General features: G+C 59.4%; 1 protein-coding gene across 3 annotated transcripts in view; it reads left to right on the top strand.

Moving 5' to 3' along the window:
* The window catches only part of DNMT3A (DNA methyltransferase 3 alpha), an 80,581-nt gene that overhangs the window by 19,128 nt on the left and 46,188 nt on the right, over positions 1-15,265 (top strand). For all 3 annotated transcript variants that reach the window (XM_063123681.1, XM_063123682.1, XM_063123680.1), the window contains exons 3-5: positions 2,340-2,598; positions 7,959-8,005; positions 10,868-11,014. In XM_063123681.1, coding sequence (XP_062979751.1) covers positions 2,340-2,598; positions 7,959-8,005; positions 10,868-11,014 — 453 coding nt within the window. The remainder of the gene's footprint in view (positions 1-2,339; positions 2,599-7,958; positions 8,006-10,867; positions 11,015-15,265) is intronic.

The raw sequence follows: 15,265 nt of genomic DNA, 5'->3' as shown, positions 1-15,265 counted from the left end.
CCTGCAAAGAAGCCGGGCCTCTGTGCTGACCCGTTTCCTCCGAGATGGGCTTAAACGGGGGGCTCTTCGGCTTAGGGGAGGGCGAAGGGAGGGGCTATGCTGTAACTGGGCAGTGCAGAGAAAGGGCAAGGAGGTGGCGCCTTCTCCCGGTCCCTCTGCGCCCTTCGGCCAGGGAAAGCTGGCTCCGTGCCGGTCCTGGCCAAAGACGCCTTCCTGCAACGCAGAGCTTGCTCAAGACTGGCTAAGTGGGACCCGTGGCCATCCACCTCCCCATCCAGATGCCTTGGACTGCCATTTCTATCATCCCCGTCTTGGCCAAGAAATGCTGCTTTAGAAGGGGGAGAGTCTGGTGTGGGTGTCGAGGAACGACCGGGGACTAGCCCGGGGCCTTCTGAGGGCCGTTAACCTAAGTGCCCTTTTAGCCGTGCAAACTACGTGGGGGACCCTGGGCTCTGGGCGGCTACATCGTCAGGATAGCGACCTTCAGAGGCAGGAGCCCATCTTACTCCTCTGCCTGGCTTCGCTGGTGAGCCCCCCAAGGCAGCCGGCAGGCAGGGCGCTTCTTCTTGAGCCCGGTGGGCTTCCAGCCTGACCCAGCCGGGCACTTTGGAAGTTCCTGTTCCTTTAAAATAGGAGGGGGGCATTATGTTTCGCATTGTTATGATTTGGGTGGCTCCTTTTTTGAACCAACAACTTGCCTGCAAAAGCGTTCATATGAAGTTGGTCTTGTCTGGAGACACCCCCCCCCCAACGTCTGGGCTTGTGTGTGTGTTCCAGTGTGTGTTTTGGGCTTTTGCATGCAACACGGCTGCTTGCCTGCACCCCAATACTGCGCCCGTCTCCTGCCCCGGATTACAGGGGCGCATCTGCAGCGTGGAGCCTCCACCAAAGCTTTACCTGCTTCGTCCACCTGGAGGCAATTGCTGGGGGTCCAGTGGCGGTGTGGGTGGGTGTGCCTGCCCCCCCTCCCTCCTGCAGGCCGGAACCTGCTCCAGGCAGCGCAGACGCCGCCCCTGAGTCCAGGCATTTGTTCCCGGCTCTCAGCCATTGCTGCCCACAGTCCTTGGCGCATTCGGTTTCCCTATCCTGTTAAGGTCTCTCGCTTAACATGTGCTGCGGTGTTTTTTTGAAGCTTCAAAATCGTGTTTGCGCAGAAGCCATAATGGGACAGAAAAACATGTATGCTGACTCTACCAGATTTCCTGGAAATTGCTCATCTACACCTATCCGAGCTAGCGAGAAACCTTCACGCACCTCAAGCATGGCCCTTGTTCCAGAAGACTCACAGAGGCATTGATTAACGTGTCCAATGCTGGGAGATCTGCCAAGACTTGAATGTCATTATCATTGGGCCTGTTCACACGTCATGATGGCCCACCATGGCTTGATTTACCCACGGGGGTTGTTGTGCTATGCCAGGTGCCTGCGGGTACCATTTTTGAACGGTGCCCACATCTGGCCGGCTGGCTGTGGCTTGTCGTGTTGTGCGAACCCAGGCGGTTGGGTTGCTTGATGGTTAGGCAGCCCTCAAATACCTGTAAAGCAAGCCATGGGTTATTTGAGAGTTGCTTAACCCCTCACACAAGCCCTGCTGCCTGGGTTCGCACAACACAACGAGCGACAGCAAGTTGGCTAGCTGCGGGTTCAAACGACAACAGTGGGCTGTCGTGTTATGCGAACCAGGTCACATGGCCTTTCCTCCCTCTTATTATTATTATTTATTTATATAGCACCATCCGTGTACATGGTGCTGTACAGAGTAGAACAATAAAATAGCAAGACCCTGCCACATAGGCTTACATTCTAATAAACTCATAATAAAACAATAAGAAGGGGAAGCGAATGCACCAAACAGGCACAGGGGAGAGTAAAACTAACAGTATAAAACTAAGATCAAAATCAAGTTCTAAAAGCTTTAGGAAAAAAAAAAAGTTTTTAGCTGAACTTTAGAAACTGTGATTGAAAACTCTTCTCCCTACACCCTTGTGCATATGTGTCTATATCTATCTGCCTACTCAGGATGGTCTGATGTGCCTCTTATGAAGTTCACGAAAGTTTCTGCTGAACTTTCTGGCCCACGAAAGTTTCTGCCATCTCTGAATTGGCAGTCTAAGCTGCCACAAGACCCTTTGTTCCTTGGGCGTGAAGCAGGCAGTCCATCCCCCTGCCCCCCCCCACCATTTGTCCAGAGGCCGCTCTCACCTGACAGCTGTCTGCCGAGGACGGAGTCGCCGGGGGTCTCACAGAAGCTTTGATGTCTCTTCCCACGGCATCCGGAAGGTGCGAGGGGGCCGAGGGCCGGCTTCTCACGCCTCTTCCTTGCATTTGCCTCGTTTCAGGTGGAGAGCAGCGACGCCCCCAAAGACACCGCCTCCGCGCCAAAGTGCCCCCCGCCTGCGCACAACGCCAGCCCCATGGAGCAGGTGCCCAACGGAGAGGCGGACATGGGCAGCCCCGAGAACAGCAGCACCGCCGGCCTGAAGGGCCGCCAGCGAGGCGAGAACGAGGCCAGCAGCCTCCCAGATGGGGAGATGGCGCGGGCCCTGGAGAACGGGCGCTGCACTCCCAAGGACAGCCCTGAGCCCCCTGCCGGCGAAGGTGAGCCCGGGAGGGGAGGGGGAGGGGAGGGGCGGGGCGGGCTGCTGAGACCCTGCAAGGCAGCCTCCTCCAACCCGGCGCCCTCCAGATGTGTTGGAACTACAACTCCCAGCATCCTCAGACACATCTAGAGGGGGCCAGGTTGGAGGAGGCTGGTGGAGCAGTGCAGAGGATGTTGCAATGCGGCAAGTGGCCAGGGCAGGGAGGGCAGAGCGTCGCAGCCCCCGTGGCCCGAAGGCCTCTCGGCCTCCTCCGAGGGTCCTCACGGCGTTCTTCTCGAAGGGTGAGCTGGGGAATAAAACGGTGCTGTGGACGTGCAGGAGAAGCCGGCTCAGAGCATGGTGGCCCGGGTCAGACGCCATGCCGCAACGCCGTCAGGGGTTGCAAATTTGTAACGGCAGTCGCCTGTGCCCGCCACGCACCACGGCTTCTTGTGGGTGAAGCAAGCCGTGGTGCCCCCAGCATGTGCCGTGAACCGGCTCAGTGTGTGTCCTTTGCACGCTCACTTTCCTCACTCGCTTGGGAATGCCATAGGGATGGGAATGCCATAGGGATGGCAGGCTGAAGGGCTCTGTGGGGCTGGTGGAGCTGCTGATGCTGCCCTTCTGGACTCCCGCGGTCCGGAGTGCGAGGGGACCCCCCTTTTGACGTGCCCCTGGTAGACGTCCTCTAAGGTCTGGGTTTGCCCCCCCCTCCGGCCTCTCTTCCCCGCTCCCAGCCCCCTCCCCTCTCTGTAGTTCTGGGCCAGGGGCCTGAACGCTGGCCACAGACCACTACCGGGCCTTGGAGAACATTGGCGGTTCCGAAGGGCCGGCTGCAAATTGGGGAAGGGCTTCGGTGCCTGGGAACGGGGAAGGCGGCAGGCCCGGCGGTGCTCTTTGCACGCCGGAGGGGGAGCGGGCAGCTGTCGGTGCAGCAGCTGGCTCGGGAGCCCGCGAGGCAGGCAGCCCAGGGCGGCTGTGGTCTGGCTGGCCTGCCGGCACGGCCGCCTTTGGCGTGTTACCTGAGCGGGTGCGTGTGAGTGAGTGGGAGGGAGGGAGGGAGCGGGCAAAGGGGGAGGCGTTGTGTCATCCGGGGGGCAGGGGGCAGGGGCTGGGAGGGGGTGTCCGCGTGCGCAGGGGCCCAAAGGAAGGGGCGCCTGGCTAAGGACGGCGGGGGAGCTGGGCTTGGACCCGGCTGCTTTGTCCAGCACCTGGGCTAACGAAGGCCGCCGCGTGGGTTTGTTTGGCTTTAAATCTGCCCTGGGAGGTCAGGGAGGTGACGTGCCTTTCAATAAGCTGGCACGGGCCAGCTCGCAGCAGGGGGGGCAGGGGGAGGGGGGCAAGGGAGGGGGAGCTCTGGGGACCCTCCGCTCAGAGCTTCAGGACTCTGCAGAAGCAGCAGCATCGCTTCCCTTGCAGTGGGGCTTGTGCAAGAGTAGGTGCTGCTGGACTGTTCCCATGGGCTCACTCTGCCTGCACCCCTTAAGCGCCCCCCCGCACTGCCCAAGGAGCCACCAGGCCTCCCCTCGTGGTGACCCCCTGCCCGTCTGTCCGACCGACCGACCGACCGACCGAAACGTGGGATTGAGCCCTGGGCTTTTCCTGCAGCAGGGCCCTGCTTCCCCAGCCCCTTCTGCTAGCTCCCCAGGAGGACCTGGGCTCTCCCTCCTGCCTGGGTTTAATCTCCCACCCACTACCATTCCTTTCTGGGGGGGGGGGCTCGGAGGACTGCTGCCCTGCCCCAGGAATCCAGAGGCGGCTTTTTGGAGCCGAGGAGAATGGCGAGCCCCGGTTCCCAGGGAGCTTAGGTTTCCTGTTGGCAGGAAGCCTGCGAGGGGAGGGGTCTCCCGGGCTGCTGCCATGCCAGGGCTGTTCTTTGGGAAGGGGCTGAGGTTTTGCCAGAGGGGAGCTCTGAAAGCCAAGGGACCCCGAACGAACGAAGGCAGGCAGGCAGGCAGGCGAGCGAGCGGTGTCCGCCTCCGTCCCGGCAGAGTGGAGTTGCCTTTTGCCCCCTGGAGTATGGGGTCCCGGGAGGTCCGCTCTAGGCATCCCAGTCCAGGATGGGGAGGGGTCCGCTAAAGGACGGGGCCGGGCCCCACGCCTGCAGGAAAGAGGGGAGCCGGGGTGAAATGCTGAGCCTTTCCAGGGCCCGAAGCGTGGGCAGCAAGGCGGGCACGACCCACCGCAGCCCCGTCTTCATTAAAAATAGCAAGAGGATAAACAGCTGCCTGGCCGGATATTTTGCGTGTGCGGGGGGGGTGGGGGGTGCAGAGGAGGTGGAGTGACCTCCTCGTCATCAAATCCCACAAAGGGCTTCTTGCCACCATCCGAATGGCCTCGGGGTCTCTTGCCCACCCTTCCCTTGTGGCCCCCCTCTCCTGGCCAGGGTCTGCGCTGCTGCCCCCTGGTCTGGATGCGGTGGGCTTCTCGGCCAGGGGAGCCGCTGTCGCTGGGGGCATTCCTGGGCTGCATCAGGGGGCAGGCTGGGTGAGCACAGCCCCCTCCCTCAGGAGGCGGAGGAGGGCTGGCAGGCGGGGGCCAGGGGCATGGGAGCGCCCCCGCAGCCCTCCCCCTTCATTCCGTGGGTCCTTGTGCCCCTGCTAAGTAGGCGGGACAGGAAACGTCCATCCCGATTTTCTGCCTCGGGCATCAGAATCCTTGGGGGGCTTCCCCCCCCTCATTTGTGGGGTCTCACGTTTAGGCCCCACGCAGGCCTGGCTGTGGGCACAGGGCAGACCCTCGGCCTGCACACAGTCTCCCCATCATCCCACCCCACGTATGCTCACGGCACTCCACACGGTTCCAGGCATATTTGGGTGGCCTGTGGGTTCAGTCTGTCATGACAACCCCCCCTCACCCCCCCTCCCTGAAGCCCCCTGGAGTTGCTCTTCTCTGCCCCACCGCCCCCGCCCCAAATAGTATACGTTTGGTGCTATTTTGAGCTCAGTTGTGGCCTCCGTTAACCTGCAAGGACGTGAGACAGAGAGAGAACACAGGAAGAAGTGGGGAGAGAAGGAGGGGCTGAACCAGCACACAAGTGGGGGCGAGCGCAGCGCCCCTTCCCCTCCCCCCCACGTCAGTTCCTGTTTGGCAGCACAGAGAAGCCCGCGCTTGCCTTGTGGGGCTTGTCCAATCTACTTCTCTGGGCCCCCCTGCCTCAAGGAAGAGCCCCCCCCCGGTGGTTAGAGGGAGCTGAGCGTTCCACGCCCCCCCCACCCCCGGATGGTCTGGAAATGGGCATGGGGCGGCTCAGGTTGGGCCCCAGACACCCGGACAAGTGGGGAGCTGCGAAGACGAAGGCGCAGCGGGGGGCAGGGGCAGGGGCTTCTCCCGCCATCCCTGCTCCAGGCCTCTCCGCACCAGTGCGCGATACGGGGGTCTGCCGCCGATGCCTTAGAAGACATCAGCTGGACATCAGGAAAAACTTCCTGACTGTTAGAGCAGTACGACAATGGAATCAGTTACCTAGGGAGGTTGTGAGCTCTCCCACACTAGAGGCCTTCAAGAGGCAGCTGGACAACCGTCTGTCAGGGATACTTTAGAGTGGATTTCTGCATTGAGCAGGGGATTGGACTCCATGGCCTTGTAGGTCCTTTCCAACTCTGCTATTCTGTGATTCTATGATAAGACCCCTCTTTGACGCTTGGGGGAGTCCCGACCGTCACTTCTGGCCACACGCTGAGCCTGTTTTGAACCATTTCTCCGGCTGCTGGCCCATTTCTGAGCACAATTCACGGCCTGGGTGATCCCCTTTGGACCCCTCCCCAGTTTGAGTCTAGAGTGCGTCCTCCCTCAGCCACCTGTAGCCTGTTGGAGCGAGGTGGGTGGCGCCTGGAGGGAGGGCCTTTTTGGTTGTGGCACCCTGGCTTGCCAATGCTCTCTTCCGGGGCGGCTTACCTGCCGCCTGACTCTCTTGACTTTTGACCACCTGGGCCACTGAGCTTTCAGTGCCGGGCGAGGACCTTCTCTCCCCTGTCTTTTGAAATGCCACCTGAGTTTGGTTTTATTCGGGGGGGGGGGTTAATTGCATGCCGTTTTGCAACACATTGAGCCACACTGCCATTTTATTTTATTGGTTGTGCTTTTTAAATATATTGATTGTTTTCATTCTTGTAAGATGCCCTGAAAGCCGTTGGTAATGGGCCAGGGGTGCATGTTTGAAAAATAAAATTAAAATATCTCCTCAGAGCACAGGAGAATTGGGGCAGGGTGAGAATGGCTGTATGGGGGGGGGAGAGGACCCCCACCCCTGATGCAGCTGTGTGCAGGTGCTACGCAAGGGGAAGAGGGAGGAATCGCCCCTTAATTGCCTTGAATTAAAGAAGCCATTGTTCCTGTGACAGTCTCTGTTTTGACAAGTGAGGGGAAGCTGTTATTATCAATATCAATGTCAATATTATTCATTGTTCACAGGGTTATATGTTATTCGAGGGGCACAGTGACTAATGTGTTTCCCCTCCCCTCCCCCCTCGGAACAGAAACTGACATTTGAGCAATGAAAAAGGGGCTGTTCAAAGGCTACTTATCTTGGCTAATCAGCCTGCTTACACACAAGCTAAACCTGGAAGAAGGAATCTTTTAATTCACATTGTTGGGACTCTTTGAGGAATCGGTCTCGTGAGTAGATGTTATAGGACAGGTGGGCAAATTTGGGGGGTCCGGCAGCCGCTTTACACACACACACACACACACACACACACACACACACACACACACAAGGTACCCTCCTGCCGCTGGTGTGGATTTCAGAGCAAAGTCCTCTGGACCCTTCGTTTGTCTGCTTGAAGGCTCCTTGATTTTGCTGCCGCTGAATCTGGCGGTGTGGGACCCACAAGGGGACACTCCGGCCACCTGGGAGCTGCAGTGTTGCCCACCCTGGGACAGGAGCATTTTGGCCACGGGGTGGGGGTGGGGGTGGGGGACGGCGTGGCTGGAGAACGCGGTGCTGTCTCACGTGCTTGGGTGGGGGTCCCCGTCTCCTTTTATTTATTTTAAAATATTTCCCCTGCCAACCACCTGGAAAAGCAATGCCTTTCCGCAGCACTGAAGGAGTGCGGCAATTCAGGGTGCAGCGAAGCGATCCCAACCTCTCAAGTGAGGCTTTTACGGTGTCGCCACCCTGCCTCCTGCCTCCTTCACCAGAGAAAACCCGTTAAGGGGAAAAGGCAGGCCTGGCGCCCGAGGGCCCGGATGTGGGTCACGCCAGGAGCCCTGCGGCCAGGAGCGCCCTTAGCCCCACCCACCAAGGGACGGGGAGAGGGGGGCACCCCGACGGCAGACGTCTTGCACGTGCATGGTGGGGGGGTGGGCTTCAAGCTTGACCCCCACAAGAGCCGGCGCCTGGGATCCTGGCCCTCATCCTGCTCTCTCTGTTTCCAGGCAAAGACGAGAAGGAGGAGAACCACTACGACGGCCTGAACATGGAGGCAAGTAGCCGCTCCGCCACGGGCGCTCCGGGAACGCCGACGCCGCCCCCCCCGCGTCCTCCCAATAGAAGGCAGCCCCTGTGGGGGCAAGTGGGGTGGGGGTCGCTCTTCGTGCTCCCCTGGTGCCCTCCGGTATCCCCCAGTCCCAGCATCCCCCAGCCAGCTCTGTAGTCCAACAGATCTGGAGGGCACCACGTTGGGGAGGCTGGCCTGGTTCGTCTTTGGGTGGGATAGCGAAAACCCTGGAAGACAGAAACAAACTTCAAAGGGATCTTGATAGGCTGGAGTGCTGGGCTGAAAACAACAGGATGAAATTTAATAGGGATAAATGCCAAGTTCTACATTTAGGAAATAGAAACCAAAGGCACAGTTACAAGATGGGGGATACTTGGCTCAGCAATAATACAAATGAGAAGGATCTTGGAATTGTTGTAGACTGCAAGCTGAATATGAGCCAACAGTGCGATATGGCTGCAAGAAAGGCAAATGCTATTTTGGGCTGCATTAATAGAAGTATAGCTTCCAAATCACGTGAGGTCCTGGTTCCTCTCTAATCGGCCCTGGTTAGGCCTCATCTAGAGTATTGCGTCCAGTTCTGGGCTCCACAATTCAAGAAGGACACAGACAAGCTGGAGCGTGTTCAGAGGAGGGCAACCAGGAGGATCAGGGGTCTGGAAACAAAGCCCTATGAAGAGAGACTGAGAGAACTGGGCAGAGTGCAGGACACGGAATAACGGGCTCAAGATAAAGGAAGCCAGATTCCAGCTGGACATCAGGAAAAACTTCCTGACTGTTAGAGCAGTACGACAATGGAACCAGTGACCTAGGGAGGTTGTGGGCTCTCCCACACTAGAGTCCTTCAAGAGGCAGCTGGACAACCACCTGTCAGGGATGCTTTAGGGGGGATTCCTGCACTGAGCAGGGGGTTGGACTTGATGGCCTTGTAGGCCCCTTCCAACTCTGCTATTCTATGATTCCTGCATCTTTGCTGTGCGTGTCCCCATGTCCCCCGCCCTCCAGTTTCCTCCAAGTCTGCAGCCTCCCCTGCCTCCAGCTGGCCGTTGCTCTGCCCCCAAACCATGCCGTGGCTTTCGGAAGGCGCCACAATGCAGAAACCCCTCGGTGTGAACGAGGCCAGGGCTGTGGGGAGCCAGGATCTCCTGTGCGTTCGTTCGTACTTCGAGCGCTTCTCATTCCAAACACCTGAGTCGTGTAACAAGGGAAATTGTGCGTCCTGTCGGCATCTGGGGGGATGCTAAAATCCCAGCCCTCCTTTGGCCCGACAGAAAGGTCCTGGAGCCCTTCCATCAGGAGGTGTGTCTGCAGAGGCCTTGTTTCACCCCCAGAATCCCTGACATGGAGACGTGGGAGTGGGGTGGGGGGGTCTCTTGGCTCAACCCCCGCTGCTTCTGGCTTGGCAAGTGTAAAACGTGCCTTAGGTCTGTTCCCCCTATGAGGGAAGGTTACAGCAGCTGGGACTGTTTAGCTTGGAAAAAAGGACGCGAAGGGGAGACATGATAGAGGTGGGCAAAATGATGCCTGGGGTGGAGAACGTGGATAAGGGAGGCATTTTTCTACCTCTCCCATAATACTAGAATATGGGGTCAACCCAGTGTCTGCTCTCCCCCAGCGTCCCCATCAAAGGCCTTCTGCCCCACCAGCCGGCACAGAGAATGCAGGGGGTGGGTGGGATTCCCCCACCCCGAGTCTCTCAGCTGGGCCCCCTCCTCTCTCTGTCTTAAGGGGCAGGAAGGGTGGTGGGGCTCAGTCTCTGAGGCTTAGCCACCGTGCCTCATCAGGCTGGAAGGGCCAGAGAGCTACCACTGCCCCCACCCCCTGAGTTAGGGTCCCTGTAGGGTGGGACCCTTTTTTATGCTTGCTGCCAGTGCTGCTGACCGGGTCCCCCTGCCACCCCCATGTACAGCCTGAGTGTCATCACGGCATGGCTTATCCCGGCCTCCATGGCCACGCGCCCACTGGCTGTGGCACTTGGAAACACATTTGGAATGCAACAGGAAGGACGCAGACAAGCTGGAGCGTGTTCAGAGGAGGGCAACCAGGATGATCAGGGGTCTGGAAACAAAGCCCTATGAAGAGAGACTGAAAGAACTGGGCATGTTGAGCCTGGAGAAGAGCAGATGGAGGGGAGACATGAGAGCACTCTTCAAATACTTAAAAGGTTGTCACACACAGGAGGGCCAGTATCTCTTCTCGATCCTCCCAGAGTGCAGGACACGGAATAATGGGCTCAAGTTAAAGGAAGCCAGATTCCGGCTGGACATCAGGAAAAACTTCCTGACTGTTAGAGCAGTACGACAATGGAACCAGTTCCCTAGGGAGGTGGTGGGCTCTCCCACACTATAGTCCTTCAAGAGGCAGCTGGACAACCACCTGTCAGGGATGCTTTAGGGTGGATTCCTGCATTGAGCAGGGGGTTGGACTCGATGGCCTTGTAGGTCCCTTCCAACTCTGCTATTCTATGATTCTATGATCTGGCAGGAGGCAGCTCCTGCTTTTGATAAAAGCAAGTTTTGGGGCTTTTGGGCTGCAGAGAGCAAGGAGTGGGGGGGGTGGGGTGGACGTGCTGTGAGCAATGGCTGGTGAAACCTGCAGCCCTGAGAAGCCAGAGCAGGACTTCCCTAGGGGGTGGGTCTTCCGTGTTCCCTCTAATCCCACTCATCCTTCCACGAGCAGCAGAAGCAAACTCTCAGGCGCCCTTTTGTGTGAGCATGAGAATTGGCTCGTGCCACTAAATCCGGCTTTTCCATGCAAAGTCTGGGTAGCCCTTGGGGCGATGCCGGGGCCCGCTCGTCCCTGGGGGCAGCCTCCCCTCACCCCTCCCCTCTCTCTCTCTGCACGCAGGGATCCCGAGGCCGTCTGCGCGGAGGCCGGGGCTGTGAGTCGAGCCTTCGCCCCCGGCCCATGCCACGCCTGACCTTCCAGGCTGGGGACCCCTACTACATCAGCAAGCGGAAGCGGGACGAGTGGCTGGCCCGGTGGAAGAGGGAGGTGAGTGGCGCACCGGCATCGGCGTCCGTGGCCCGAGGGAAGAGGGAGGTGTGGTGGCCGGGGGGGGGGATGGGAACCACGGGGCTGTCCTTCCCTCTCCCGGGGCCTTGGCTGGATTCTGGGCCATCCCCGGCGTTCCCTCCAAGTTATACGTATTTATTCATAGTGCTGAATCCTTGCCAGGAGGGGACCGAAGCGACTGACGTTGGCCCTCTGGGCTGGGGTGGGGGTTGGGGATTCGGAAGGTAATTCATGCCCGTTTCCGGAGGTCTTCTGCGGAAGGCCACGGCCTCGGTGCCACATGGGCGCCACTTCAGGGTGCAGGGCTCCACATTGCAGGTTTCCAGTGCCGGAACGTTCCTTCTCGCTTCACAGGGAGCCCTGGGAATGGTCGTCCAGTGAGGGAGGGGGCTGAGGGGTCTCCCCAGAGGCCCCATCCTATTGCTCAGCTGGGGAACGCCCAGGTTCACGTGGGAAACCCATTTTGTGCTTCCCCAAACTACGCTTCCCATAATTCTATGGGGGAAGCTGTGATGGCACTTAAGAGGAGGCCAGCAAGGGGCGGCAGTGACTTTTAGGGTGCGGTGGAGGGGCTGGGGTGTCGGTGCTGGTGTCAAGGCAGGCGGAGAGCAGGGCTTGTGGGGGGGCAGGAGAGGAGCTGTGCGGAGGTGTGGGGGGGCGCTTGGGAGGGGCTGGTCATGCGCACGGCTCCTAAGGGCGCAGGTGAGAGAGGGGACTGGGGTGCCGGCCTGGGCTGGCCACAGAGCGAGCCTCTCTTCCCCCGCCCCCCGCCTAGGGAAAGGCTGCCGCAGGATCCCTCAGGCCAGTTCCACCAGATCCACGCTGAATCCGGCAATTCCAGCTGAGGGCTCTTGCGTGCTGTCCGGGAACATCCTGGAGAAATGTGGGGTGGCGGCCCCACTTTCCTAGCTCACGCCCCGCCCCCCTGTGCTCACTATGTGGAGGCAGCCAGGTGGACAGCAAAGAGATCAGGCTAACCGGCCCCACGTCCTTCCTGCCCCTTCCACTCCTCAGGATTAAGAAGGAGGGAGGGGGGGCCCAGCTGAGAGACTCCGGGGGGGCCCTCCCAACCCCCCCTGCATTCTCTGTGCCGGCTGGCAGGGCCATGGGCCTTCGACAGGGGCTCCGGAGGGGAGCAAGACGCAGGTGTAGAAACTCTGCAGCTCCCACTGTTTCTGAAGACGCATTTCTGCCCCTTAAGGCATCAAAGATGGGCTTGGAGGTGTGTGGGTCCCCACCTGCAGAAAGCCCAGGACCGCTTGGAGAGGGGCCGGGGCAGGACTTCTGGGGACTGGGGGGGGGGGGGGGCTCTGGGACCGGCATTGCCCTTCCTGCAGTTAGGGGAAGAAAGTGCAGAGCAGAAACAAATGTAGGCCCAGCTTCATAACTGCGTGGAGCTTACAGGGTTCTGCGTTTCTTGACACAGAATTTGGGTTGCTAGAAGAGGCCGCCGGCAGCCCTGCCGCGAGGCAGAGTGAGGCAGCTGGTTTGGGGTGTCGCGGAACAGGTAGCAAATGCGCTAATAGATTATTATAATGTTTTGGCCGCCAGGAAGACAGAGGGCCACTTGCAGGCTTTTCTGCCTAAGGTGCCAACGTCGCGTGACTCCGCACTTTGACTCCGCACTTTGGGGCGGGGCGGGGGCCCCAATTGCTGCTCCCTCTTGGCAGCAAAATGTCTTGGAGCGGCCCTGAAAAATGCCACATTTCCTAATTTATTATTCCACACACCCCCTTCACCCATCCGGTACCTAAAGTGGTGGCTGGGGGAACCCAGCCGAGGAGGGACGCTGCACCCAGCCAGGCAGGGACTGGACTCGCAGCCTTGCTTCCCCCCCCCCTCATTTTACACATGTGGATTTGTCCAAACCCCCAACCAGCCCAAAGGGACACCCCTGGACTTGGATCGATGCATGCACCTAATTCTGTCCACTCTCAGCCTGGGCTTCGTTGGGGCGCAGGGTCCGTGCAGCCTCCTGGAGCCCCGGCCTGTGCTGGGCCTGGGGCACTCAGGGCCCTTCCCTGCCTTCTGGTAGCTTTGAACTCAGAGGCTGCTGATGAGCCAGGCCTGGAGGCCAACGGCCTGAGAGCGGGCAATAGGCCTGCCTGGCCTGCCTTTGCCTGGGCGTCGGGTGTCCTGTTTCTTGTTGCTGATGACAAGATCCCTTCTCTGTGGGCAGCTGGCCGGAGAGGGACCGTCTCGGGTCTACCTGGGAAGCTGCAGGGATTGGGCATCCAGGCTTTTCACATCCCTGCTGTGCGCCTCTTTTTCTTGGTCATCACATCACACACACACACCCCACGCCCCTCCCGGTGGTACCTCATTTTGCTAGGTCACTTTTCTCTGTGAAGCGGCTGGCGCACGGTGCAGCTCCCAAGAGCAGAGAAGGTTTTATTTTTGTAGAAGCTGTTGCAAATGTCTCCGGTGGCCTTCAGGTGCTGGGGGACGTGCTCAGCACCCGCTGTGCCGAGGGGAAGAGGGTCTGCCTTTTGCCCAGTAGGAATTGGCCACGGTGCACAGGTCACCCTGTGGATTGGAGCCCCCTCCCCGTAGCATCCCTCCGAGTGGGAAGAAAGTTTCGGCACACCATTTCTGATCGGGGCAGATGTGTGCTGCTGCTGCCGCTGAATGGCTGCCCAAGGATGTGTGCGCAGACCAGGGTGGGGGGGATCGCCACTTGGTAGATGGGCCTCGGAAGCTGCCTCCTGAGCAAGACCATGGGCCCGCCTGGGCCTGCCTTGCCTGCTCTGAACAGCAGCCACTCTCCAGGGAGAGCGCGAGAGCGTTCCTGTCTCCCGCTGCCTGATCCCCATAAGGGAAGAGGCTGCCTGGCACCGTCTGCCCAAAATAATACCTTTGCCCCAGATCATCTATGTGCTAATCTGCGTGAACACCTTTCAAGTATATCTGGGTTTTGCTCACTGAAGCAGCCGTGGCAGGGGAGGCGGGACCGGGGCCCACGGCCGCATGGGTCAAAGCATGCTCAAGCGACTCTTTCTTCCGACGTGCAAGTGGCGCTGCTGTGCTTTGTGGCAGGGGTCAGCTCGAGGGGCCGTCACGCACCCACGGATCAGCCACGAGGCCTGGCTGACGGGCACGCCAGGGGTTCTGGCGTCCTTCCGCTGGGAAGCCACGGCTTCCCCCCCTTCCCCCTTGCGTGGCCGTCCCTTGGAGCCACTCCTTCCACGGTCTCGCTGCTTGAACTTGGAAGCGGCTGGAGGAACCTCAGCTCAAGCCAGGGCAGCCCCTGCCCAGCCCCACGAAGCAGGAGCCACGCAACGCAGAAACTCTGGGGCTGCTGGGACTCATAGTGTATTTCAGTGGAATCCCCCGCCTTGTCCCCCTGCCCATCCCGCAGTTTGGAACTCCTGGCTGATCCTCCCGGTTGTAGTGGTGCCGCCCGAGGAGGGGCCAAGGCAAATGTGGGGGGAGGAAATGCCCCACGAGCCCCAGCCAGGCGGGTCTTCAGAAACGCCGGCTACAGGGGTGCTTCCCCCACCAGAGCACGTGGCTGTTCTGCAACTGTTTCTGCAGGAGGTTCTTGCAGAGTCTTGCGCCTCAGGGGGTTCGTGATCTCCAAGGGCAGCAAACGAAGAGGCTGCTTTTATCCCGGCGTGCTTGGACCCAGGGATAGAACGGCATCCGTTGAGACCTTGCACCCAGGCCCGCCTCTCCGTTTCCTTCGCTTGCATCTCCCGTCTTCCCTTCCTCTCCGTGCGATCAGTTCTAGCAACCCTTGCTAGCTGTCGTCGTTGTTTATGCAAAATCCTCACCTGATCCAGGCTCCCAGCCGGTCTCCTGGCGATGCTAAAATTAGAACTTCACAGAGGAGGCACCAACCTTGCAGCTCACCCTCTGGTCCTCTGGCCCAAGAGTTTGCGGGTCTTTCTCTGTAGGAACCGGCTACATCTGCATTCCCCCCTTCCTCTAGTTTTGTGCATCATCTCTCCTTATTCAGCCGTCTGCATAAGTGCATCCACCTTGGCTTTATTTCTCTGCTTTTCTGCCCTGGGACGTGTGTGTGTTCATCTGCCGTACAGGTACACGCAGTGCAGTGTTAAAGCACACATCTTGATACCCTCTGAGACTGCTGGCTTGCAAAAGAATATAGAGGTGGGAGTAGATGTACATACCTCAAACAATTCAAAACACGCAGAGCCAAAAGGGCATAATAATGAGGACCGTGAGCAGCAGGGCGGGCCGAGAGCAGGGCTGCCTGTGGTATTTGCC

This window comes from Elgaria multicarinata, chromosome 4 (genome assembly GCF_023053635.1).
Source record: "Elgaria multicarinata webbii isolate HBS135686 ecotype San Diego chromosome 4, rElgMul1.1.pri, whole genome shotgun sequence".
Lineage (NCBI taxonomy): Eukaryota > Metazoa > Chordata > Lepidosauria > Squamata > Anguidae > Elgaria > Elgaria multicarinata.
This window is presented reverse-complemented; position numbering and strand designations above follow the sequence as displayed.